The 26,673-nt window shown below is 38.2% G+C and overlaps 1 protein-coding gene and 3 pseudogenes across 1 annotated transcript; all 4 read left to right on the forward strand.

Moving 5' to 3' along the window:
* Positions 1-776: 776 nt before the first annotated feature.
* LOC106992017 (olfactory receptor 4C16-like) lies at positions 777-1,686 on the forward strand (annotated as a pseudogene).
* Positions 1,687-4,097: 2,411 nt separating this feature from the next.
* Positions 4,098-4,757, forward strand: POLE3 (DNA polymerase epsilon 3, accessory subunit). Its single transcript, XM_042248315.2, has one exon. The coding sequence runs from the start codon at positions 4,198-4,200 to the stop codon at positions 4,639-4,641; it is 444 nt and encodes a 147-aa protein (XP_042104249.1). The 5' UTR covers positions 4,098-4,197; the 3' UTR covers positions 4,642-4,757.
* A 7,186-nt stretch (positions 4,758-11,943) lies between these two features.
* LOC105605846 (olfactory receptor 4C46-like) lies at positions 11,944-12,887 on the forward strand (annotated as a pseudogene).
* An 8,435-nt stretch (positions 12,888-21,322) lies between these two features.
* LOC106992018 (olfactory receptor 4P4-like) lies at positions 21,323-22,347 on the forward strand (annotated as a pseudogene).
* The last annotated feature ends 4,326 nt before the right edge of the window (positions 22,348-26,673 follow it).

Raw genomic sequence — 26,673 nt, forward strand, 5'->3', positions numbered from 1 at the left:
TCTAAATGGTATTTTTAGAAGTTGGAAAAAAAGATAAACTGGGATATTTGAGATAATGGCATACGAAATAACATTTATTTCTGATCGTTAGTATTTGTTTAATACAGAACTTCACATCCAAGATGATAACAGCAGATTATTTAAAGGGTATATTTCCTGTTCCATTGCTCAAGCTGCAATAATTGGAATAAGAGTCCAAGGAAGAGTTGGAACATATTAAATATATATGTGTATATATATATATATACACATATATATGATTATATATCTCTATGTATAGCAGTTATGTGATACATAAGTGTTTATGTATAATGGTTTTAACAGAGTTAAAGGTATAGTATGACTTTATATCATAAACCTCCAAAGGCAGTCACGTATATCCTAAATCCCAAGTGATATAGCATGAAAAACATGTGCCATAAAGTTTTTGAATATGACAAACAAATGAAAGAAAGAACAAAGACATATCTCTTAACTATACATTCAACAAATTGGAAAATTTAATCAATAATGATATCAAACTTAGCAAGCTTTCTAAAAGAAAATCTTATAGGAAATTATTACTTTCAGAAGGTTATTTGAAACTCACAGTAAACCTTTGCAGTGGTCATTAAAAATTATCCCACAAAGTGTTAACATGAGTTATCAAGAAATCACAGATACAATGGTCCCCCAAAGTAATATTTCATAACATCATGTAACATCCTATGAATTATTTCCTTATTTTTTCCAGATTGATCATTTTGCACTCATTTCTTCTCCTCAGTCATGAAATCATGCAGCTGAAAAATAATGTGACTGAGTTTGTTCTGCTTGGATTGACACAAGATCCTGTTAGGAAGAAAATAGTGTTTGTCATTTTCTTGATTCTCTACTTGGGGACATTGCTGGATAACCTGCTGATTATTGTTACTGTCAAGACCAGTCGGGCACTTGGGAGTCCAATGTACTCTTCCTTTTCTACTTCTCCTTATCTGACGCCTGCTTCTCTACTTCCATAGCTCCCAGAATGATTGCTGATGCTGAAGAAGACCACTATCTCTTTCAGTGAGTGCATGATCCAAGTCTTTACATTCCATTTCTTTGGCTGCCTAGAGATCTTCATCCTTGTCCTCATGGCCACTATGTGGCCATCTGTAAGCGTCTGCACTACACGACCATCATGCGTCATTGAGTCTGTGGTGTGCTAATGTCCTTGGCCTGGTTGGGTTCCTGTGTGCATTCATCAGCTCAGATTCTTCTAGCCTTAAGTCTGCCTTTCTGTGGTCCCAATGTAATTAATCACTACTTCTGTGACTTGCAGCCTTTGTTGAAACTTGCCTGTACAGACACCTATGTGACCAACCTACTCTTGGTGTCCAACAACAGGGCCATCTGTACAGTGAGTTTTGTCATGCTTTATCCTGTGCTATCATCTTGCATTCTCTGAGAAACCACAGTGCTGAAGGGAGGAAAAAAGCCCTCTCGACCTGCATCTCCCACATTATTGTGGTCATCTTGTTCTTTGGTCCTTGCATATTTATATACACTTGCCCTGCAACCACCTTCTCCATGGATAAGATGATAGCTGTGTTTTATAAAGTTGGGACACCTTTGTTCAACCCTCTGATTTATACCCTGAGGAATGCAGAAGTGAAAAATGCCATGAGGATGTTATGGAGTAAGAAGTTGACAAAATATGAATAGAAATTTCAAGATTTATTCAGTGTTTGAACTGACCTAGAAAAAGTCCATAGAGACCATTCTCGTCTCATTGTGAAGTTAGTATATTTCTATCTTAGGGTGTGCCACTGCCCTTAAGATTGAACAGCAGTGTGCACACATATACTTGTTAGTGTTGAGTCAATCTTATGTAGAGGAGGAAAGGACACTAGGTATAAGCAGGCTTTAAAGCCCAGTAGCTTAAATGCTGTGTCTTTATATCTCTCACTTGCCTGGCATTAATTTCTCTGAGGTTTTCATCTAATGTGTTCCCTGCCCTTCTTCACCTTGCTGTCTACTGTTTTGCTCCGATGTAACCTTGCCCTATATTCTTATATACACAACTTAGTAACTTTTTTGTTTCCTCAACCTTTTATTAAAAGCTTCTCTTTCATCATATCTATTCGATGCACACAACTGCAGAAGCTTCATGTAGTAAGAGACAGTATATAATCTAGCATTTTTTCTTTCAATTATTTATTGTTCAATCCAAATTGTTACCATATGTTTAACCAGACCCTTCCTTCTCAGATGGAATTAAAATTCTGTCAGTTTTTTTCAATATTAAGAAGGTTTTAATTGTTAAGTTTCTTCTCAGTTTAGCATTTTTAATAAAACCTACACTGTGCTCCTCACATGACGGAAGTGACTTAATCCACATGCACATTGTGCTCCTAATATGACTTCTGCTGATCTGGGGACAGTATTAAGGTTTCTCTTGAATCATGCCAATCATGATATTGAGAAAATAATGGTGGACTATTATAAATATAGTATATATATTACAAATTAAATAGATTTATGTGGGGTTGGAGATAGAGTGTAGACAGTTGATGTTAGTGAATTTCAAAATATTAATACATTGAATATGCTAAGTCAGAAGTTATTTCTATTTGAGAAAGAATTATTTATGTACATATATATGAATTATGAATTTCCTTTCTTGAAAAGGACAAATTAGAATCAGGAAAAAGTATTTCTGGTGGTTTCTAGAAATTCCAAAGAAGTAATGGGAACAATAGGTAGCACACAAATCAGTTTTAGTGAAGGAAAATAGTTCTGTTTTAGATACTTCAAAGACAACATACAAATGAACGACTCATATTAAAGATGCTCAATATTACTAAGTATTAGAGAAATGCAAATTCAGAATGGCCATCATTAAAAATGTCTACAAATGACAAATGTTGGAGAGGGTATGGGGAAATGGGAATTCTCCTACATTGCTGGTGTGAATGTAAAATGATATGATAGCTAAAGAGAACAATATAGAGGTTTCTTAAAAAACTCAATATACCTACTAAGTGAACCAGCATATGGATTCTGGATACATACTAGGAAAAAACCATGCTTCAAAAGGTTACATGCACCCTGATGTTCATCACAGTGCTGTTTACAATAGCCAAGACTTGGAAGCAACTTAAATGTCAACAGATGAATGGAGAAACAAAATACAGTATATATATATATATATATATACACACAATGGAATATTACCCAGCAATTAAAAAGAATGAAATATACCAATTACAGCAACAAGGTTTGATCTGAGATTATTATACTAAGTGAAGTAAGTAAGACAAATATCATATGATATGGCTTATATGTAAGAATCTTAAAATAAAAGATACAAATATACTTATTTATAAAACAGGAACACTCAGAGACTTAGAAAACACAATTATGATAACCAGGGGAAAAAGCAGGGAGGGGAGGAATAGACTGTGAGTTTGGGATTGACATGTATATGCTGCTATATTTAAAATAGATAATCAAGAACCTACTGTAGAGCACAGGGATCTCTGGTTAATATTCTGTAATAATCTAAATGGAAAAATAATTTAAAAGACAAAGGATGCTTGTATGGGTATAACTGAATCACTTTGCTGCATACATGCAACTAACACATTATTGCTAATCAATTGTATTTTAATATAAAATAAAAATATAAAAACAACTAAATGAACGAAAGGAAGGTTGTAAGGTATTGATATAAGAATAAACATAAAAATCACTGAAACATCATAAAGATTTTAAAATTAAAAAAAAATTTAAAAATACCAAAAAAAAAAGAAAGTCCAGGAATATACTTAAATAGATGAAAAGTTTTACAAAGATATCAAAGTAATTGAAGCAGAAATAATATATTTTTCAACAAATTATACCACATCAATTAGATATCCGTATATGAAAAAAAGGAACCTCAACCACTACCTAATGCGGTAGATGAAAATTAGCTCTAAATGAGTCATAGATCAAGAGGTCAAAGCTAAACTTATAAAAATTCTGTGAAAAAATTACAATCAAGAACCATAAAGAAACTAAAAAATTGAACATTGTTAATATTTTAAATCTTCTGATCATTAGAGATTATACATTTTAAAAATAAAAAGGGTGGGACGGAAGCCTCGCTGGGTCAGACTGTGGCGACGCGGGAAGTCCAGACGCCGTGGCGGCCTGAAGAGGAGGTCGCAGGCATGGTCCCCGGCCGCGACCATGGCGGAGAGGCCCGAGGACCTAAACCTGCCCAATGCCGTCATCACCAGAATCATCAAGGAGGCGCTCCCGGACGGTGTCAGCATCTCCAAGGAGGCCCGGAGCGCCATCTCCCACGCCACCAGCGTCTTCGTGCTGTACGCCACATCCTGTGCCAACAACTTTGCAATGAAAGGGAAACGCAAGACACTGAATGCCAGCGATGTGCTGTCAGCCATGGAGGAGACGGAGTTTCAGCGGTTCGTTACCCCATTAAAAGAAGCTCTGGAAGCTTATAAGAGGGAGCAGAAAGGCAAGAATGAAGCTTCAGAGCAAAAGAAGAAGGACAAAGACAAAAAAACAGATTCGGAAGAGCAGGACAAGAGCAGGGATGAGGACAATGATGAAGATGAGGAAAGGCTGGAGGAAGAAGAACAGAATAAAGAGGAGGAAGTGGACAACTGAGGAGGATGGGGAGACGCCCCTTGGAAAGAACCACGAGAAAACTTGGTACACGTTTGTGTGAAGCTTGTTCCGGCTGGGCAGAGTAGTCTTAGGCAGAAGAGCCTGATGAGATTGAAATAAAAACTGAATTAATCATCAGGATTATCTTCAAAGCCAGTGCTTACCAGACTCGGAGCATCTGAGTAGCAGAATCCTGGTTTGCTTAATCAGTCTCAAGGTTATAACTTTTGGCAAGAGGGATTCTGAATAGCAAATTTAATTGGTCAGTTTGATCTCTTTTGTTTACATACACATATAGTTAGGCAATTGTTGACCCCCCCCAGTTCCCTCCCTGCCCCCCAGAAAAGTAATAATAACTTCCATGCTGCTAACTGTGTCCCAAATCACAGAGGCAGTTCAGGCTCAGGAAAAATTGAGGTTTGATCACAGTCAACCTATTTGATTATACAATATTTGGCAATACTAGCTTATTTCAAGTGATAAGAATGGCTTAGCTTTAGGAAACTACTAAAAAGGTTGAAGAGAACAATAAAATCTGCTGTTTCTTCATTTGACAGTAACATTAATTTAATTTTGTTTTCTATAGACCCACTTGGCTTAGAGCCCTTCTATATTGCCTGTAGGCGTGTAACCTGCTTGGGAGGCTACCTTCTAGGCACATTGTTTTCAAATCCACAGAGCAGAATTAGTTAAGCAAGGTTGCCAATGTCTTACTCTTATAAAACAGATGGTTTAGTTTTAAATGCACCTCACTGCCTGCCACTGTACAGCTTCAGGATTTGTCATCATCTCCTGGAAGGTATAAAATTCCAGGTTTTCGTGTCCCGTAGTCCATCTTCCAGATTTGTGACTATGGCTTTTCGTTTTCCAATTCATGACAAGTTCCGAACTTTATTTCTACTAGGCACAGCTTTCTCCCTCTGTGCTTCTCACCACCTGTCTCTGTCCTGCCTCTCCTCTGCTCCCCATTCCCACTTTCTCTGTCCCTCTTTTTTTCACTTCTGCCAACCCAGGAACTTGGATGACCTGCAATATCACAGAGTATAGGTTCCTCTGATTCCCTAGTTCTAATCTCATGTCTTAAAAGTGATTTTGTAAACCTCTTTGACCCATGAGGGAAATCTGATGGTGCTCAGGAATTTACTTCCTCCCCTAACCCATCCCCTTTAACTGCTTCTAAGTATCTCTGTTGACCTTTCCAGGTGTTCTTCTATTTCCATTTGGTGCTCTTTGTATAATAAAAAACATTATTGTTAAAAAAATACATAAAAAGGCAATTCACAGAGTAGGAAAAAGTTGTATCTACATTCACATGTACAAAATTTTACATTATATATAAGTTTATGTGTAAAATTATATATGTAAATTCATTATATATATGATGCATATATATGAAAGAAGAACTATATCTAGAATATATATATATATATATATATATATATATATATATATATATATATAAAACCTATAATTTAGTGATGAGAAACCCAGAACTCCTATTTCAAATTGCACAGAGGTCTTAAAAAAAAAAAAAGAAACTTCTGGAAAAAGGTATAGAAATTGCCTGTAATATAACATTAAAAATTATCAGCTTCAGTAGTTATCAAGAAAGCAAAGTAAAACCTCCATAGTTTATCACTATATACTTCCTAGAAGGACCAAAATGGTACCAAGGGACAGAGATGTCAAATAATTTACTTTGAAATCAGAACTAATTTCTTGTGTTTTATGTATCTATGCACGTGTGTAATGTCACTTGCTCCTAAGTCACTTCAGTTGTGACCAAATCTTCGTGACCCCATGGACTTCAGCCTACCAGGCTTCTCAGTCCATGGGATTTTCCAGGCAAGAGTACTGGAGTGGGGTGCTATTGCCTTCTTTGGTAATGTCACTTAGTATTCCATAATGACTGTCACAACTTTTCCAGACATAACTTACTGGAAACTTTTCAGAGTTTCTCTCTCTCTATATATATAATGATTGTGAAAAACAAGTTTGTATTCAAATACTTTCAAATGGCCTCACTGCTCCACCTCTCAAGAAATCAGTGCTAGATTTCCAGGAACTTTGATACTGATAATAAGAAAGTTCTCTCTCTGACATGAGTGCACAAATTAACTACATCGCAGGTCCCAAGGCTGGAATACTGCTCTCCTTGTCATTCACATGACATTTGTCCTTCTTAGATAAACCAGGCTTGTATGAAGAGGATTCACCTATTTTAGCTGCAAGTGCAGGGAATACAACTCCTCACTCAAGAATGAGTGTTTCTCAAGCATGTCTCTTTGGAATACCTACTTCTAAGAAAAATCCTTTCCATCAAAGCAGATAATTAGTTCCTGGGAGAGAAAAGAGCAGCTATAAGACAAAGTCCTTGAACCTGTATTGGAGACTTGTTAAATATCCACACATGCAATTGGAAATGTCTTTATCTGTTATTTACATTTTTCAGAGAAAGACTTGTCAAGAGTTGAAAGATCCATTTGAAGGTGTTTCCACCACATTTATGCCTGCTGACTTTTGGAGTAGACCATCCATGGATGATCATTTCTCCATCGTTTTCTTTGTCAGTTTATTCTAAGTTCAAGTTCCAGGTTTTCTGTGAAATTTATTGACTCTTTAGGCTAGAAGGAAATATGTAAACATATAGAACGATTTATCTCCTATTGATTTTATATTGAGTTATCTGAATAGCTTCTTTCTGAATGTGTCACATCTTTCTTATTGAAAGTTCCTTATCCTAGGGCTTCCCTGGTGGCTCAGAGGTTAAAGCGTCTGCCTGCAATGTGGGAGACCTGGGTTTGATCCCTGGGTCGGGAAGATCCCCTGGAGAAGGAAATGGCAACCCATTCCAGTATTCTTCCCTGGAGAATTCCATGGACAGAGGAGACTGGTGGGCTACAGTCGACGGGGTGGCAAAGAGTCGGACACGACTGAGCGACTTCACTTTCACTTTCACTCATCCTAAGAGGAGGTCAGTTTGAACATGTGATTAGTTCTGAATACCCTCAAATATCATTAATATCATCTAAGAAAGACCAGAAGTTAAGTTCTTCAGTAGAGATGATGCTTAGTAAAGACTGTTACTTTACATATATTGTTGTTGTTCAGCTTCTTAATGGTGTCCGACTCTTTGTCACCCCATGGACTGCAGCATGCCAGGCTTTCCTGTCCTTCACCTTCTCCTGGAGCATGCTCAGACTCATGTCCATTGATATGAGTTTATGTATATGGCAATTATGTTTTAGTTCAGTTCAGTTCAGTTCAGTTCAGTCGCTCAATCATGTCCGACTCTTTGCAACCCCATGAATTGCAGCATGCCAGGCCTCCCTGTCCATCACCAACTCAAGGAGTTCACTCAGACTCACATCCATCGAGTCTGTGATGCCATCCAGCCATCTCATCCTCGGTTGTCCCCTTCTCTGCCTGCCCCCAATCCCTCCCATCATCAGAGTCTTTTCGAATGAGTCAACTCTTCTCATGAGGTGGCCAAAGTACTGAAGCTTCAGCTTTAGCATCATTCCTTCCAAAGAAATCCCAGGGTTGATCTCCTTCAGAATGGACTGGTTGGATCTCCTTGCAGTCCAAGGGACTCTCAAAAGTCTTCTCCAACAGCACAGTTCAAAAGCATCAGTTCTTCAGTGCTCAGCCTTCTCCACAGTCCGACTCTCACATCCATACATGACCACAGGAAAAACCATAGCCTTGACTAGATGGACCTTAGTCAGCAAAGTAATATCTCTGCTTTTGAATATATTATCTAGGTTGATCATAACTTTTCTTCCAAGGAGTAAGCATCTTTTAATTTCATGGCTGCAATCACCATCCACAGTGATTTTGCAGCCCCCCAAAATAAAGTCTGACATTGTTTCTACTGTTTCCCCATCTATTTCCCATGAAGGGATGGGACTGGATGCCATGATCTTCATTTTCTGAATGTTGAGCTTTCAGCCAACTTTTTTGCTCTCCTCTTTTACTTTCATCAAGAGGCTTTTAGCTCCTCTTCACTTTCTGCCATTAGGGTGGTGTCATTTGCATATCTGAAGTTATTGATATTTCTCCCGGCAATCTTGATTTCAGCTTGTGTTTCTTCCAGCACAGTGTTTCTCATGATGTACTCTGCATAGAAGTTAAATAAACAGGGTGACAATATACAGCCTTGACGTACTCGTTTTCCTATTTGGAACCAGTCTGTTGTTCCATGTCCAGTTTTAACTGTTGCTTCCTGACCTGCATACAGATTTCTCAAGAGGCAGGTTAGGTGGTCTGTTATTCCCATCTCTTTCAGAATTTTCCACAGCTTTTTGTGATCCACACAGTCAAAGGCTTTGGCCTAGTCAATAAAGCAGAAATTGATGTTTTTCTGGAACTCTCTTTCTTTTTCCATGATCCAACAGATGTTGGCAATTTGATCTCTGGTTCCTCTACCTTTTCTAAAACCAGCTTGAGCATCAAAGAGTTCATGGTTCACGTATTGCTGAAGCCTGACTTGGAGAATTTTGAGCATTACTTTACTAGCATGTGAGATGAGTGCATTTTTCAAAAACAATAGCTATTTTAAAGAATTAAATTTTAACATTTATTTTTAATTGTAAAAGAAAGAATTCACCTCATTCTTCTGCAAAATGTTGAAAATGACAGTCCCAGTGACTGAGCATATTAGTCTGGGTATTAGAAACCCAGATTAGAATCTTGCCTTTTCCCACCAGCAGCTTCTTGATCTGGGGTACATTTCTTGCAACCTTATATTCTTATTTCTTCTAATATCAAGTGAGAAGACTAATCCCCCTCACAGGCTGTTATGTGAATATAAATGTATCCAGCACACCACTGAAGACACACAGAGGAACTTTACTTATTTTTATGACTATTTTTCCACAGATGATTAGGAAGAATTGACTTTTTTGGCAATGCTACAGAAAAAAAAATAACCATACATTAAACTGAGGAACAGTCATCTCCAATTTTAAAGAAGCCAAAGAGACCCATGTTATGCATAGCAGTTACTCCAAAGAAGAGTTCTACATATTCATGTTTGGACTAAACAAGTCATGGTTTGTATCAATTAATAATCATGTTGATGCATTTTTGTGGGTGAGGTGTATTTAAATTTTGTTTCCAGTGTCATGATTAGTCTTAATTATTTAAAAATGTTTATGATGGCAAAATAAATGTAGATTAGAGAATTGAGTCTTACAAATTTCTTAATCTTGATGAGATTCAATTTTTCATCTGTCAAATTAAGTTAATGACATAATTATTGCTATTGTGTGCTATGCTTATTTCTGCTATGTGGATGGAATGATACCATTCACATAGATTTATTGCAGATCACTTCTATACAAGGATGACTCCTCGCATGCAGCTCTGTCTGTGTTTGAAAGCTGACTGGTACATTCATAATGTATGTATTTATTTGTGCATCATTCGCAAACACCTTTTTTTTTTTTTAGCAGTTTACTAATATCACATGTTTGCTGCTGCTGCTAAGTCGCTTCAGTCGTGTCCTCTGATTATTTGCAACTTCGTGTACTAACAGTCCAGAAGTGTATTTGTTGGAAAGCACCGTCCTTTTTTTCTGACTCCTCCTCAACTCCCCCATAATTCTCTCCAAAATAATGAACTGCAGTTAATGGCTGGATATGCATTTTTCTAGATGGTTTGTATGCATAAGTGTATTTTTTGAAACGGCAGTGGGTCATAAGGTACAGCTAATTTAAGTGTTACTGAATAGTGTGGGCACCTTTGTGTGTGTGTGTGTGTGTGTGTGTGTGTGTGTGTGTGTGTTTCTGCCTCATCCTTTTCCTGTTGTCTGATCTACTGTCTGTGTTCATCACTTTAATAGCTGCCTCCTATTCTGTAAGTCATTAAATCCAGTCCTCATAATGGGACATTTGCTGATCTTGTAAATAGCTCTACAGCCAGCATCTTTGCACACAGCTGTTTTTCCCTTTATCTTCTTCCTCAGGATAAACTCCTAGAAATGGGGTTGTTAGAGCAAAGGTAGGTTGTTATGCGGAGGGCCCAGGAAGCTTTGCCAGCATGAAACTCTCATTGGCAATGCTGAGAACCCATTTCCTCCCAGCTGTCCCCAGTGGTCACTGCCCTGATGGGCCTGCTCACCAGTATTAACAGCCACACATCTTAGGCTGAGGCTCTAACCTTAAATTCGCATTGATCTCTGTTTACTTGGTGTGTCCACTTTTTCTTCTATCACTGCACAGTATGAAGTAGTGTGGGTTTGATCGCTGGGTCAGGGTGATCACCTGGAGAAGGAAATGGCAAGCCACTCCAGCATTCTTGCTGGGAAAGTCCCATGAAGGGAAGAGCTTGTTGGGTTATAGTCTATAGGGTCGCAAAGAGTCAGACATGACTGTGGTGACTTAGCATGCACACAACCATGCCATGCATATAGTAATCTATTGTTAAAAGTATATCTATAAATTATTGGATTATGGAAATTTATATGAAAGATGTTAATTTTGTTACAGTCACTCCTGTATCTTTACATTACTTTCCTATACCAATGCTTTGCTGCAATTTGTCAGCTCATATATAGTCTGATTCTTGTATTCCTTTCTGTCTTTCATCTTCCTATCATACAAATCACACAAATATCTTTACTAGATTTATATGCAGGATTCTCTGTTTCTCAAATCTCTCTTTATCCTTATACTCACATTCTCAATTACCTTACACGGTTTCCCATTTCCTAAGAGTAGCGAGAAAATCCATTAGCCATTCATAACTTTTACATCCATTTTCAATCTCTTGTACTTAGCTACTTCTATGTGCTCACTCAGTTGTGTCTGACTCTTTATGACCCCATGGACTATAGACCATTGGGCTTCTCTGTTCATGGGATTTTCCAGGCAAGAAATGGAGGGGTTGTCATTCACTTTTCCAGGGAATCTTCCTAACTCAGGGATCGAAGCTGCCTCTCCTGTTTTTCTTGCATTGTCTGACAAATTCTTTCTCACTGAACCATCTGGGAAGATTTGCTACTACTATGTGTAAGACCTGTTGGTTCACATTAGGCTCTGGGTCATCTCAAATGATTAAATGTGCACAGATGGTCTACTGCTGTGTGTGCATAGGGTACCTCATGTCTCCAACTGGAAACATATCCTAGGAGAGGATTTGAGTTAACTTCAAGAGATCAGAAATATTTTCTTCCTTTATCAAAAGAAAAAAATACTCTTCAGAATTTAGAATTCAATAGAATTTGGCATTTATTACATGGAAAGTATAAATTCAAGATTGAGCTAATATGATTTTTTTTTTCAGGTAATGCAATTAACCATGATATACATGGAGAATATGAACAACGTGACAGAGTTTGTCCCACTGGGACTCACATAGAATCCAAAGCTACAGAAAGTCATATCTGCTGGTTTTTCTGGTCATCTACATTGTCTCTATGGTAGGGAATGTGCTCACCTTGGTCACCATCACAGTCAGCCCATTACTGGTGTCCCCGGTGTACTTTTCCCTGGCTCATCTCTCTTTTATTGATGCTTGTTACTCCTCTGTCAATAACCTGAAATTGATTGTAGATTTCTTCCATGAAACAAAAACCATCCCTTTCAATGGGTGCGTGACTCAGATCTTTGGGGAGCATTTATTTGCAGGTGCTGACGTCATCCTCCTGACTGCAATGGCCTATGACCGCTATGTGGCCATCTGCAAGCCATTGCACTACACCACCATCATGAACTGGCAGTTGTGTTGGCTGCTAATTGGAGTGGTATGGGTGGGAAGCTTTCTTCATGCAACCATACAGATCGTCTTCATCTCCCACTTACCCTTCTGCGGCTCTAATGTCATAGATCACTTTATGTGTGAACTGAACCCTTTGCTCGAACTTGCCTGCTCTGAAACCCACACTCTAGGGCTCTTCATTGCTACCAACAGTGGTTTCCCCTGTCTGTTAAACTTCCTTCTCTTGTTGGGCTCCTATGGGGTCATTGCATGCTCCCTAAGGACACACAGTTTGGAGGCGAGGCGCAAGGCCCTCTCCATGTGTGTTTCCCGCATCTCAGCTGTCATCATATTCCTTGTGCCCTGAATTTTTGTGTACCTGATACCAGCAACTACTTTTTCCAATGGATAAAGCAGTTACTGTGTTTTATACCATGATAACTCCTATGTTAAATCCCTTAATCTATACCCAGTATAGAAATGCCCAGATGAAAAATGCTATTAGGAATTTGTGGAATAGAAAAGTGACTTCAGGTGATAGATAGATAAAGTTTACAAGAAGCTCAGCATTGATTCTACTAATGCAAATGTCAAAAGGACATTGCTGATGCTTTCGGCAAAGAACACTTCTATGAGATAAAAGGAAAATAAATAGCCAGTACACATCATAGATTCTGCAGGGGGTGAAGAAATGGGTACAAGAAAAGTCAGGAAAAACTTAGCAGGAGACTACTTTTGCATGTTTGGGCATTCTACCAGGTTGGGGCTTAGTTTTTCTAGTTTCATCAGTGTATGTGGATTAATGAACTCATTCTAATAAAAAAAATAAAAAAAAACCCCACTCATATTTAGCAGTAATCTCTGTAATAATCCAATGAAGTCAACATTGCTACTTACCCTCATTTTACAGGTGGGAAAGCAAGCAGAAAGAAGAAATTTCCAAAACAGAAATATTGAAGATTATTTAGCTGTATTTAGCTGATCTCTCAGACTATGTTCTCAGCTTCTGAGCTATGCTGCCAGGCAATGATGACAGAAAGGACAGATAACTACATTATTACTTCCATTTTTTGAGACAAGCACTGTGCTGAAACACACATGATGCCATCCAACCATCTCATCCTCTGTCGTCCCCTTCTCCTCTCACCTTCAATCTCTCCCAGCAGATACTGAATAAATCAGTGTAAATATAAGAGAAGATGAAAAACTCACATAAAATATACAGCAAAATGTAGCATTGAACACTAGGATTTACATTCAATCTTATAGCTGGGGCAAGTAAGAAAGGTGCTAACAATTTTATAATAGATCCAGGAAATATATGAGGGAATGGATAAAAGTAGAAAAGTCATTAACTTTGATCAAGCCTGATTTACTGATATGGGCTCACTAAACAGTGGTGGTAGTTTAGTCGCTAAGTTGTGTCCAACTATTTGCGACCCATGAACTGTAGACAAATAGGCTCCTCTGTCTATGGGATTTCCCAGGCAAGAATACTGGAGTGGGTTGCCATTTCCTTCTTCAGGGGATCTTCTCCTCTCAGGGATGGAACACAGGTCTGCACTGCAGTCGATCTCCTGAATTGCAAGCAAATTATTTGCTGACTTAGCCACCAGGGAAGCATCCACTAAGCAGAGAAACTGCATTTAATGTAGCAACTGGAGGAGGTAATAAAGGCTTTAATAGGATTTTTGTGGTGTGTAAGATATGAATCAAATGGTAACCCATAGTGAGCAGCTTCAGTTCAGTTCAGTTCAATTCAGTTGCTCAGTTGTGTCTGACTCTTTGCGACCCCATGAATTGCAGCACGCCAGGCCTCCCTGTCCATCACCAACTCCCGGGGTCTACCCAAACCATGTCCATTGAGTCAGTGATGACATCCAACAATTTCATCCTCCGTCATCCCCTTCTCCTCCTGCCTTCCATCTTTCCCAACTTCAGTGTCTTTTCCAGTGAGTCAGTTCTTTGCATCAGGTGGCCAAAGTATTGGAGTTTCAGCTTCAACATCAGTCCTTCCAATGAATACCCAAGACTGATCCGCTTTAGGATGGACTGGTTGTATCTTCTTGCAGTTCAAGGGACTCTCAAGAATCTTATCCAACACCACAGTCCAAAAGCATCAATTCTTTGGTGCTCAGCTTTCTTCACAGTCCAACTCTCATATCCATACATGACCACTGGAAAAACCATAGCCTTGACTAGACAGACCTTTGTTGGCAAAGTAATGTCTCTGCTTTTCAATACGCTATCTAGGTCATAACTTTCCTTCCAAGCAGTAAGCGTCTTTTATTTTCTTTTTTTATTTTTTTTTAAATTTATTTTTACTTTATTTCACTTTACAATACTGTATTGGTTTTGCCATACATTGACAAGAATCCACCATGGGTGTACATGCGTTCCCAAACATGAAACCCCCTCCCACCTCATGGCTGCAATCACCATCCACAGTGATTTTGGAACCCAGAAAAATAAAGTCTGACACTGTTTCCACTGTTTCCCCATCTATTTGCCATGAAGTGATGGGACCAGATGCCATGATCTTCGTTTTCTGAATGTTGAGCTTTAAGCCAACTTTTTCACTCTCCTCTTTCACTTTCGTCAAGAGGCTCTTTAGTTCCTCTTCACTTTCTGCCATAAGGCTGGTATCATCTGCATATCTGAGGTTATTGATATTTCTTCTGGCAATCTTGATTCTAGCTTATGCTTCTTCTAGCCCAGCATTTATCATGATGTACTCTGCATATAAGTTAAATAAGCACGGTGACAATATACAGATTTGACGTACTCCTTTTCCTATTTGGAAGCAGTATGTTGTTCCATGTCCAGTTCTAACTGTTGCTTCCTGACCTGCATACAGATTTCTCAAGAGGCAGGTTAGGTGGTCTGGTATTCCCATCTCTTTCAGAATTTTTCACAGTTTATTGTGATCCATAGAGTCAATGGCTTTGGCATACTCAATGATTCAGAAATAGATGTTTTTCTGGAACTCTCTTGCTTTTTCCATGATCCAGAGGATGTTGGCAATTTGATCTCTGGTTCCTCTGCCTTTTCTAAAACCAACTTAAACATCTGGAAGTTCATGGTTCACATATTGTTGAACCCTGGCTTGGAGAATTTTGAGCATTACTTTACTAACGTGTGAGATGAGTGCAATTGTGCAGTAGTTTGAGCATTCTTTAGCATTGGCTTTCTTTGGGATTTGAATGAAAACTGACCTTTTCCAGTCCTGTGGCCACTGTTGAATTTTCCAAATTTGCTGGCATATTGAGTGCAGCAATTTCACAGCATCATCTTTCAGGAATTCCATCACCTCCACTAGCTATGTTCATAGGGATGCTTTCTAAGGCCCACTTGACTTCACATTCCAGGATGTCTGGCTCTAGGTGAGTGATCACACCATTGTAATTATCTTGGTTGTGAAAATCTTTTTTTGTACAGTTCTGTGTATTCTTGCCACCTCTTCTTAATATCTTCTGCTTCTGTTAGGTCCAGACCATTTCTATCCTTTATTGAGCCAATCTTTGCATGAAATGTTCCCTTGGTATCTCTAATTTTCTTAAAGAGACCTCTAGTCTTTCCCATTCTGTTGTTTTCCTCTATTTCTTTTCATTGATCACTGAGGAAGGCTTTCTTATCTCTTCTTGCTATTCTTTGGAACTCTGCATTCAGATGCTTATATCTTTCCATTTCTCCTCTGCTTTTTGCTTCTCTTCTTTTCACAGCTTTTTGTAAGGCCTCCTCAGACAGCCATTTTGCTTTTTCGCCTTTCTTTTCCTTGGGGATGGTCTTGATCCTTGTCTCCTGTACAATGTCACGAACCTCATTCCATAGTTCATCAGGCACTCTATCAGATCAAGGCCCTAAATCTATTTCTCACTTTCTCTGTATAATCATAAGGGATTTGATTTAGGTCATACCTGAATGGTCTAGTGGTTCTCCCTACTTTTTTCAATTTACGTCTGAATTTGGCAATATGGAGCTTATGATCTGGGCCACAGTCAGCTCCCGGTCTTGTTTTTGCTGACTCTATAGAGCTTCTCTGTATTTGGCTTAGAAGTACTGAAACTGTTTCAGTTTAATATGGAGGAAGAGATTAACAGGAATAGACTGTAACATAAGAAAATTCGTTGTGGAAGATCTATTCAATCTCCCTGGGAAGGTACAGAGCACAAAGCTTTCATCACAACTGTGAGAGATAAATTTGAAGGGGGGAGTTTGACATCCTTGAGAAGCTCTTTTCTATATGCCAGCCCTCTGGTTTCTGGTTTGCAAATTTGAATGTGTTACTATTCCTGGGGAATATTAGCCAAGTATTGGCACTCATCCCCAAAGGCAAGGTGGGCTTAGTTACATATCATGGGCAGTAGAGTGTAGTGCTATTGTTAATAACTTAATGTTACTGCCCCATTGGGCTGCTGTTTTGATGAAGCATGCACCAGATGGTGACCTGATGTACTGTGTTCATTGCTTGTACACAAACAACTTGAGCAATTAAACTTTACTTGTACTTAAACAACTTATGTATTTAAAACACAGTGAAGTACATGTGTTTTAATGGGAACATCATGAAAACATCAGCTTAGAAAGGGGAAAAACCTGAAGAGCAGATAAAGATCAACAACAGTAAGGGTTGGGGATACTCTGTTTTCCTCCTCTGATCTGGCCAGTCAAGGGGGAAACAGGTTGTTTTCCACTTCTCTCATGCATAAACTCTTCAAATGCCTTTGAGAACAAAGAATTTTGTAAAATATAAAATGATGGGCTCCCGGACTCATGATGAGGTCCCCTCCACGCATAGGTGTAAGGATGGTGGTCTCTCGGGAACTCAGGTGTGCTGACCACTGGACTTAGCTGCTAAGAGCCAAATGAAGGTGCTTTACACCTGACTGTTGAGATTAATTTACTATGTGTTATTTCAAATTCACTTCTTTCCTTTCACTTTGATCCTTGAATGGTACCAGTTTAAATACTTAATAAACTGGTGTTTACTACCAACCTGTGGACTACATCTTGAATTCTTTAAAAGAACCTCTAAAGCAAAGAAAAAGAAAAGAGTCAAAATGACAATCAGAATAATCAGCAGAAGAGGACTTAGAGTATTGTCTAGCTGCTCATGGTGTTTCTACAGTAAAATAGAGAGGACGCTTATGCAGTTCTCAGTTGAACTATGTCAGCAGAAAATTCTAGATTGCATAAACAAATATCTGGCTCAAATCATTAAAAGAGAAATTCACGTCATCAAAATCAATTCCCAGACTTGAGCCAGTTTACAGATTCAGAATGCTATGAGCAAAATAGGGGATTCAGTACCCTTGAAGAAGGACTTTGGTACCTTACTAAAATATTATAATGTATCTTTCCCTCAGATTTGGACCTCCGACCTTTTATCAGGTTAACTATGCACTGTGGAGATGGCGTCAACGTGATGTGACATGATGGACGTGAGTTTGAGTGAACTCTGGGAGTTGATGATGGACATTGAGGCCTGGCGTGATGCAATTCCTAGGGTCGCAAAGGGTTGGACACGACTGTGCGACTAAACTGAATGCACTGTGGAAAAGTAAATAATCCGATCTTTCAGAACACTGGCTTTGACCTGAAACTTATTCCAAGAGATCCAAAGCAATACTATAGTTCCTCAATCAGAATAAGAGTATATGGAGGTCTGGCAATCAATGTAATTTTAGCTCAGGTCTATTTACAGTGGGTCCAGTGATCATGGAACACATGCCGTGGTTATTTCCTCAGCTCCAGAATGCATAATTGGAATAGATATTCTTAGCAACTGACAGAATTGTTTGGGTGACTTGTGAAGTAAGAGACATTATGTCAGGAAAAGCCAAGTGTAAGACACTGTTACTGTCCTACCTAGGAAAACAGTAAATCAAAGCTGAATCACATCTCTGCAGGATTGCAGAGATTATTGCCAATGTCACACATTGAAAGATGCAAGGGTGGTGATTCCCACAACATACACATTCAACTCTCTCATTTTGCCTGTTGCCGAAGACATATGGATCTTGGAGAGTGAATGGATAATTTAAGGTTAACCAGCTTCTGTATCAGATGTAGTTTCATCCCCAAAGTAAATTATCAGTACTGCTGGTAGTTAGTATATAGCTCGGAGAAGGCAATGGCACCCCACTCCAGTACTCTTGCCTGGAAAATCCCATGGATGGAGGAACCTGGTAGGCTGCAGTCCATGACGTTGCTAAGAGTCGGACACTACTGAGCGACTTCACTTTCACTTTTCACTTTCATGCATTGGAGAAGGAAATGGCAACCCACTCCAGTGTTCTTGCCTGGAGAATCCCAGGGATGGCAGGGCCTGATGAACTGCCTTCTATGGGGTCACACAGAGTTGGACATGACCGAAGCGACTTAGCAGCAGCAGCAGCAGCAGCAGCAGTAGCAGGAGCTCAGATGGTACAGAATTTGCCTGAAATACAGGAAAACTGGTTCTGATCCCTGGATTGGGAAGATCTCTTGGAGAAGCACATGGCAACCGACTTCAGTATTCCTTCTTGGAGAATTCCAAGGAGACAGCCTGGAGGGCTACAGCCCTTGGGTTCTCCAAGAGTCGGACATGACTGAGAAAATGACATTGTAACTATCTCTTTTCGTCTCAACACTTTACTTTAAATACAGAAGATAATAAAAACCACACATGTTAATTTCATGATTTTTTACTTTATTGTTGATATGATAAACATCTATAATTTTGATAAAAATTTTATCAAATTACCCTTGGGTTTTTACACTGTCCATGTACTCTCATGACCTTAATTATAAATTCCTTTTATATAAATATGCTTATTTAAGTGCTTTTTTTTTTTCTCTCTCAAACTGTAGTTTGGTATATCTTTGCAAACTATTCCTCACTAAGCTTTTCTTTTCTTTTTTTAAGAATTTAAAGCTTGAAGGAGGGATTTTTGGAAGAAATACCTTAACTGAAATGTATGTGAAAAGTTGGACTCAATATTCTTCTTTCACTCCCAAAGCCCTTGGTATCTAAATATGTATTTGGGTGATGGTGGTATGTGTGTGGGCTGGATGCAAGAAGAGAAAGAGAGAGAGAGCAGGGAGGGACAAAGAAACAGACAAGGCACAGTCCTTTTTTTTTTTTTTTCTGTTTTGAAGGAAGACTGGAAGAATAAGGTCTGGACTGAAGGATCTTTTTCCATGAGTCTGTATTTTCCTTGAGTCTGTATTAAGTAGTGCAGCACTGATTCAAATATTAAGGGTTGCTGAGGCTGAAACCAAGAGTTGCATGTTCTACAGTTTTGGTCTCTAGGTTTTCTATAATTTCTATTATAATTTTAATTAAAGTTTCTTTAAATTTGTTTATATTATGTGATCCGAGTCTTCCACACAAACATAGACTAGGTTTCTCAATTTATAAACAAAGAAGTACTTTGCTAAGCTCTCCATTTGTACACAGAGCAAACTTAAACCAACACCTATGTTTCTTCCTTAAACTTCTGTAAGTCTAATAAAAGTTCCTCAATCAATCTTCCTGTGGCAGAATATAATCTAAAGATAAAGCCATTAACTGATGTAGGTGCTGGTGTCTAATTTCTTATAGAACCATTGGTTTTCCTGTGAATATTTGTTGGAGTCCTGTCCTTTGTAGTTGAAAAGTTAGAATCATAAGCTCATTTTATTGGATATATTTTGTATGAATTTCACATTCTGTTCTTGCTGTAACGCAAATAGATCCAGCAGTATTAATTTCATCTACCAGTTGAAGAAGGCTCAGAGAGGATGGACTGTTTAATGCTCAATAAAAATCAAACAGGACATGTGAGCCTGTATCATTAGATGATGGGTCTATCTAACATGTCACATTGTTCCTCAATGATGCCATTAAACAACAACTCATTGCAATTAACAATATTTGATGCAAACAATGTTTTTACTGTGGAGAATATTTAGATTTGGGTAAAAGTTGATTTTTTCAACATATTCACTCTGCTCTCCTTGATTTACTACATCCAAAAGGAGACACTGTTCTAAAGTGTTTAACTATATTTAGTTAATATATTTAGTTAGTTTAGTCATTCTTTGTGTTGAGTTCACCCAATGTAAAAAACAAACAAACAAAAAAACCCAAAACACATAAACAAAAGCTACTAGCTCTAAGGAGTATCAACAGAAACCTCTGCAAAATATATTTATTGAAATTAAGGTTAAAATGAATTTTTACATAATGATTACCTTTCTTCCTATATTCAGATGGTTCACACTATGGTTAACTTCTCTGTTTCCAGAATCTCTATGTTCTGAATCTTTATTACATATGACTCTAACCAGAGTCAATGAAAATATTTTCAACTAACAGATATGGTCTGCTATGATCAAAAGCATTTTTCAAAAATTTCAAAAATAACATTTAGTTCCATTGAACGTATAGAATGTTCATCAGAAGTTGGGACTTCGTATGTGAAATACATGCACATGGAGAAGTGGAGAGATTTTCTTAAACACATAAATAGCCATTACATAGATGGCTAAAGGCTTGGATGGAGAATGACTTTATATTTTTTACAGAGATGGACAAAAGCTGAAATTTCCATGGTAAGTGAATGTTGTTGCATAGTTTCCAAGAGCATCAACTCTGGTATCAGAGTCAGGTTCATCTTAGTTTGATTGCAAGTTAATCTCTTAATGATTTGTTGCAAATTACTGAAACCTCTTACTTTTATTTTGCAAATATAAAATGAGTATTGGAATACCACCTCTTGGTTGGGTTGTTATGTTCCAGACATAATTACTATTTTTATTAAATATTGTTCAAAATATGCTGCTGTTAATATCAAATGATAGGTTGCTTATAGTATATTTTCTGTGACCTACATCTTTGCTCAATGTACAAGAAAATAATCCAAAACTTTAAATACACAATTAAAGATGTATTATGTTCTCTATTGTTTAAGATGAAGTGAATTTCTGCTGTGTGTCCTGAACTCTACTCAACCTCATGGAAAACCCAAACAATGTTACAGAATTTGTTTTCATAGGGTTGTGGAGAAATAAGAAAATAGAGCTACTGTTCTTTTCCTTGTTCCCATTCTGTTACCTGGCTATATTAATGGGGAATTTTATCATCTTACTCACCATCATCTGCAGCCATCTAATGCAACAACCAATGTACTACTTTCTCTGTCACCACGCCCTCATGGATGTCAGCTACACCTCCACGGTGGTCCCCAAGCTAATCAGGGACTTAGCTGCAGCAAGAAAAAACATTTCCTATAACAACTGTATGACCCAGCTCTTCACTGCCCACTTGCTGGTGGGTGTGGAAATATCCATCTTGGTGTCCATGGCTTTTGATCACTACATTGCCATCGTCAAGCCTCTGCACTACATGGTCATCATGAACAGACATGTTGATCATCCTGGCCTGGGTTGTCAGTTTTTGGCATTCTATTGCTTTACTTCTCATGGTACTCAAGTTACCTTTCTGTGGTCCTAATTAGATAGATCACTACCTATGTGATGTGAAGGCTCTTTTGAAATTGGTGTGCAAGGATATTCATGTTGTGAGTATCTTAGTGATTGCAAATTCAGGAATGGTGATAGTTGTCATATTTCTTGTTCTAGTAGCTTCTTACATAGTCATACTATATAACCTTAGAACACATTCTACTGCAGGGTGAAAAAAATCTCTCAACGTGTAGTTCTCACGTAACAGTTGTAGTGTTTTTCTTTATGCCCTGTGTTTATACTTGTGTTCTACCTGCAGGGAGCAAAAATAAGGACAAGGACATCTCTGTGTTTTACACTGTGATTGCCCCCATGCTGAACCCTCTTGTCTACACCCTGAGAAACATGGAGATGAAAATCGCCACGAGGAAGGTATGCTCTAAAGTGGCACATTAAGATTTAAAGCAAATAGGGTGGTACTCATTATGGTTTAGAATTCCTGTCTCGTCTCCAGGACCTGTGCCCTTTGATGTATTAGAAGAAAACATATACACTTTATTTGAGGAACTGAAATAAATGTTGTCTGACATTCAGTTCAGTTCAAGTGGGAATTAGCACACAGAACTCAACCCAGTGCTCTGTGACAATCTAGAGGGGTGGGATGGATGGGACAGGGGAGGTGGGTTCAGGAAGAAACGGACATGCATATACCTGTGGCTGATCCATGTTGATGTGTGCCAGAGGCCAAAACAATGTTGTAAAGCAATTATCCTCCAATTAAAAGATAATTAAAAAGAAATCACTGTGACGCTAATCTTGGAAAAGAATGGCAATTGCAAATCATCTTTGTGACTACCATGAAGAGGAGAAAATTGAGAAATATTTTGTAGGGAAACCTGAGGCTTTTTTGATGGATTGTGTTTAGTTTCATCTATAGTAGCATGAAAAAAAATGCTCTTAGAAAACATGGCAAATATTATAAGGGAAAAGATTATATGTAAGATATTATATTATATATGATATATATAATTATGTTACATATAAGAAAAAAGGATTATATGACTAGGATAACTGAAATATATAAACACTTGGCAGAAAGTGAAGAGGAGCTAAAAAGCCTCTTGATGAAAGTAAAAGAGGAGAGTGAAAAAGTTGGCTTAAAGCTCAACATTCAGAAAACGAAGATCATGGCAACTGGTCCCATCACTTCATGGGAAATAGACGGGGAACCAGTGGAAACAGTGTCAGACTTTATTTTTTGGGGCTCCAAAATCACCACAGATGGTGACTGCAGCCATGAAATTAAAAGACGCTTACTCCTTGGAAGAAAAGTTATGACCAACCTAGATAGCATATTCAAAAGAGGAACATTACTTTGCCGACTAAGGTCCGTGTAGTCAAGGCTACGGTTTTTCCTGTGGTCATGTATTGATGTGAGAGTTGGGCTGTGAAGAAGGCTGAGCGCCGAAGAATTGATGCTTTTGAACTGTGGTGTTGGAGAAGACTATTGAGAGTCCCTTGGACTGCAAGGAGATCCAACCAGTCCATTCTGAAGGAGATCAACCCTGGGATTTCTTTGGAAGGAATGATGCTGAAGCTGAAACTCCAGTACTTTGGCCACCTCATGCGAAGATTTGACTCATTGGAAAAGACTCTGATGCTGGGAGGGATTGAGGGCAGGAGGAGAAGGGGACGACCGAGGATGAGATGGCTGGATGGCATCACGGACTCGATGGACATGAGTTTGAGTGAACTCTGGGAGATGGTGGTGAACAGGGAGGCCTGGCGTGCTGCAATTCATGGGGTCGAAAAGAGTCAGACACGACTGAGCGACTAAACTGAACTGAACTGAACTGCGCAAATATAACACAACAATTATAAAAGTAATTTGCACAGAAGAATAAAAAAGCAAAAAAAAAATCACGAGGGACATACAATTAAATAGGATTTTCATAGGAGAGAAAATTGAAAAAAATTACCATTTTGACGTTTCTAAAAAAAAAAATTGTCATCAAAAAGTTCTCTTCTGAGAGAAGTTGTAATGAGGTGGATGAAACTGGAGCCTATTATGCTGGAGTCCAGCTCCAGCAGCCAGGGATTCAACCTGAAGAGATGGACGGTGTCGGTGATGAGGCAGCCTCTCAGTTTTCTTTTGTCCTGCCTCTTTATTTCAAGTTTAAGATTTTCTTTTATACTTTTACAAAAGCATTAGGTCAGAGTTCCCCCTTCTCCCAGATTTATTGTCTCCATAAATCATTGTTGCTCTTCAAACAGAGTTCCTGCTTCAGGAATTCTCTCAGAATCAGCTTTACCATCTTTTATCTACCTCCTCTAATGTGTCCTATAGTTAACTGGTGATTACATTGTAGTTCATGCTACATTCCTCAGTTTACTACTTATCTTCCTAAATCCTGTTTGCCCCTAACATCCTGAGCTCACTGTCTCTAAAAATTCCTAACTTCTATAAGCTATAGTAAAATATGCTAACTTGACAACACTCCTTAAATCTTTAACTTCTAACTATTTTAATTATTTCTAAGCTCTAAATTCAGTAAACTCCTTTGCATAAACATTTTCCTCACAAATAAGCTTCAGATAGCAATCTCTCTTGAACAAATGTCAGTGATTAAATTTATGAATTATTTTCTGAGCACAGCTGCAGAAGGCTTTGTGCCTTCTCATGCTCTTCTCAAGAACAATAAGCACCTTAATTTTCCTTTTCAGTCAACTCAGCCGAGGAGAGGAAAAGACAAATCAGAATTACAAGGCCTAACTCCTTCATCCCAGGTCTGTGCCTGTGGAATGAGGAGAGGGGGCTGGGGGCCGTGCCTCCATTTTGTCAGTAATGCCTAACGCAGCTCCTGACACTATTATACAGAGTGAAGTCAGCCAGAAAGAAAAACACCAATAGAGTATACTAACGCATATATATGGAATTTAGAAAGATGGTAATAATAACCCTGTATGCAAGACAGCAAAAGAGACACAGATGTGTAGAACAGTCTTTTGGACTCTGTGGGAGAGGGCGAGGGTGGGATAATTTGGGAGAATGGCATTGAAACATGTATAATATCATATGTGAAATGAATCGCCAGTCCATGTTTGATGCATGATACAGGATGCTTGGGGCTGGTGCACTGGGATGATCCAGAGGGATGGTATGGGGAGAGAGGTGGGAGGGGGTTCAGGATAGGGAACACATGTACACCTGTGGCAGATTCATGTTGATGTATGGCAAAACCAATAAAATATTGTAAAGTAATTAGCCTCCAATTAAAATAAATACATTTATATTAAAAAATTATCTTCTAAAAAATATATCAGAAGACATTTGTCAAAGTCTAAATGTCTGATGATAATGCTTTGAAAATATCAAATTTTATTTCCAAACTTTATTTTATCATTTAAAGAAGGAAACTAAAACCTTCCCATTTAAATGGGCTCATGAATTGAACAATTTATGTTTCTTTCCTAAAAGAAAAATAAAAAGAAAGAACGTTATTTTAACATCATTTTAACAAGACAAGATATGAGCCAATGTAAATAAAGCAGAATGGGGGCAATTGGTGTTAAACGGGATTGATGTTTTATAAGAGCCATGTGTTTCAGAGTACAAAATTTGGAGTTCCAGCTTTACTCTTCATCTAATGCTTTATTTTTAACAAATGTACTCATTTTCATATTCTGTGGTCCTAATCAGATAGTTCACTATATATATGACATGAAGCCTTTTTGAACTGATATACAAAATTATTTATAGTGGTAATATCTTAATCATTACTAGATCGAGATATGTAAATCTTGTCATGATTCTTGTCCTAGAAATTTCTTATGTAGTCTTAGAATATAGTCATCTGTGAAGTGAAGTGAAAATTGGTCAGTCCTGTCTGACTATTTGTGACACCATGGACTGTAGGCCAGAATACCAGAGTGGGTAGCCTTTCCCTTCTCCAGGGGATCTTCCCAACCCAGAAATGGAACCCAGGGTCTCCCACGTTGCTTCTTTACTAGCTGAGCCACAAGAGTAGTCCTCTGTAGGGGGACACAAACCTCTCTCAACCTGTAGTTCTCAATAATGGTTGTAGTTTTCTTTGTTTTGTCTTTTATCTATATTTACATTCTGGGCTTCCCAGGTGGCTCAGTGGTAAAGAATCTGACTACTAGGCAGGAGATGAGGTTTGATCCCTGGGTCAGGAAGATACCCTGGAAAAGATGATAGGAACCCAGTCCAGTACTGATGCCTGGGGAATCCCATGAACAGAGGAACATGGTGGACTATAGTCCATGGGGTTGCAAAAAAAACTCAGAAATGACTTAAAAGCTGAACAACAACAAGGATATTTATATTTTACCTACCCAACTCTGATCCAAGTCTAACTTAGTAATGCCAGAAGTCACTATGTTGGAAAAACTACAGTGCTACAAGAATATGCTTGGGAGTCAGACCTTCGTGACTATTAACTCTCCAGGTCTTGACAATTTGCTTAATTATTTATATATATCTCCAATTCAAAAATGTCTATGATGTAGGATAATATCATATTTTACAAAGACACAATACTATATAGAATAAAGCATGTAGATTTTTAATGTGGAATAAAGCTACAGAAACTCATATTAGATACTTTTCCTCTCTCTTTCCCTACTTTTTCCCATTTGCTTGGATGCCTCCAGTCAAGCTGGACCCCTCTAACATTCTCTAAATGCACTCTAAAATCTATCACCTCAGTATACTTTTCTTCCCTCTCTGTTTAGGATTCCTCACTCCCATGTTTTAAGGGTCACACCTTAAATATAATTCATACTTCAGAGATTATCTTTTACAGGAAGATTTTGTACATCTCACAACAAAGTAGAAATACATCTTATTCCATGTGTTATTTCATTGCCATTTAGCTGTGT

This window comes from Ovis aries, chromosome 4 (genome assembly GCF_016772045.2).
Source record: "Ovis aries strain OAR_USU_Benz2616 breed Rambouillet chromosome 4, ARS-UI_Ramb_v3.0, whole genome shotgun sequence".
NCBI lineage: Eukaryota > Metazoa > Chordata > Mammalia > Artiodactyla > Bovidae > Ovis > Ovis aries.

Excerpts from the sequence above, each read along its gene's own strand:
- POLE3 (XM_042248315.2), top strand. The coding sequence starts at position 4,198 with ATGGCGGAGAGGCCCGAGGACCTAAACCTGCCCAATGCCGTCATCACC.